At 45.6% G+C, this 1350-nt stretch overlaps 1 protein-coding gene across 1 annotated transcript in view; it reads left to right on the top strand.

Annotated features, from left to right (window-relative positions):
* The first annotated feature begins 352 nt into the window (after window positions 1–352).
* LOC103251380 (histone-lysine N-methyltransferase SETDB1-like) overlaps window positions 353–1350 on the top strand; it is a 3202-nt gene continuing 2204 nt past the window's right edge. Inside the window, exons 1-3 of the mRNA XM_008049953.1 lie at window positions 353–453; window positions 569–701; window positions 977–1142. Coding sequence (XP_008048144.1) covers window positions 446–453; window positions 569–701; window positions 977–1142 — 307 coding nt within the window. The 5' untranslated portion in view covers window positions 353–445. The remainder of the gene's footprint in view (window positions 454–568; window positions 702–976; window positions 1143–1350) is intronic.

Genomic DNA, 1350 nt, shown 5'->3' with positions numbered 1-1350 from the left:
CCACTGCACTCTAGTCTGGGCAACAGAGTGAGACTCCAACTCAAAAAAATAAAAATAAAATAAATAAAATAGAAATGCTGCTTCCAGCATACATAGATTCCATCTGCTAAAGTAGAAAAACAAGAATTGACTTTAAATATGTCTTTGTTGACATTGATCTTTTCTACATCACAGATAATACAACTGTGTGTCCCTGGTCCATGTCAGATTTCCATAGTGTCCTCTATCACGGAGAGGCTCCTGCCAAGAGAGCTTAGTGAGGAGATAATTGTTGCAGTCCAGCTGCAGAGTGATTTTCCCACACTCACCCCACTCTAGAGGGCTGACGTTTATATTTAGAGGCCATACGAAGGAAAGTCTGATTATTGGATTTGTTAACTTGGGCCATGAAAGCTTTTAACCTTTCACTTGCTCTTTTTTGCAGGACCCTGATGACCGAAACAAAATGTCATTGTAAGTGCCTGTCTTTTCGACCTGTTTCCAAATCTGCCTTCTCCTCTCAAGCCTGTGATAGAAATCTAAGAAACAGCCAGTAACCTGCTCCCTCTCATTCCTTCCCTCCTATCAGAGTTATTGAAAGCACTCGAAATTATGGTTACAATCCTTCTCCCATGAAGCTCGAAGGACTCCGCCGCCCACCTAGTAAGACTAGCATGCGTCAGAGCCGACGGCTCATGGCATCCGCGCAGTCCAACCCTGATGTAAGTGAACTTCTTGAGCTGTACCTTACCCAGCTTTCCGTTTGAATGGAATCGCAGTAAAGGAACATAGAACATTCTCACCTTATCGAGTCCTTCACCATGATTACTGTTAGGTCTTTTCTCACTTCTTTGGCCTTCCTGGCTCGTTTTATCAGTATCTAATCTTCCTCTTGCCATAGTCTCAGCCCCTTCCTGCCAAACCACAGGTAACAGCGAGTACTTGAAGAACCCCTTTTCATTTACTCATCTTCCATTTTACCCTTCTGTTTCTCCAGGATGTCCTGACACTTTCCAGCAGCACAGAAAGTGAGGGGGAAAGTGGGACCAGCCGAAAGCCCACTGCTGGTCAGACTTCAGCTACAGCGGTTGACAGTGACGATATCCAGACCATCTCCTCTGGTTCTGAAGGGGATGACTTTGAAGACAAGAGGAATATGTCTGGTAGTCTGGAAAAATTGGGGGAGTGACAGGAAGAAACAGTAGGAAAGTTGGGACAGAGTATTTTTTTAAGGAAGCTAAAGAAATGGGGTTGGGGGGACGTTGAGATCTTAAGAATTGAGGCTTAGCCGGGCTCGGTGGCTCAGCCTGTAATCCCCCACCTTTGGGAGGCTGAGGTGAGTGGATTGCCTGAGCCTGCGGGTTCAAGACC

Source organism: Carlito syrichta, unplaced genomic scaffold (genome assembly GCF_000164805.1).
Source record: "Carlito syrichta isolate Samal-C Ts95f unplaced genomic scaffold, Tarsius_syrichta-2.0.1 Scaffold142850, whole genome shotgun sequence".
Classification (NCBI taxonomy): Eukaryota; Metazoa; Chordata; class Mammalia; order Primates; family Tarsiidae; genus Carlito; species Carlito syrichta.
This window is presented reverse-complemented; position numbering and strand designations above follow the sequence as displayed.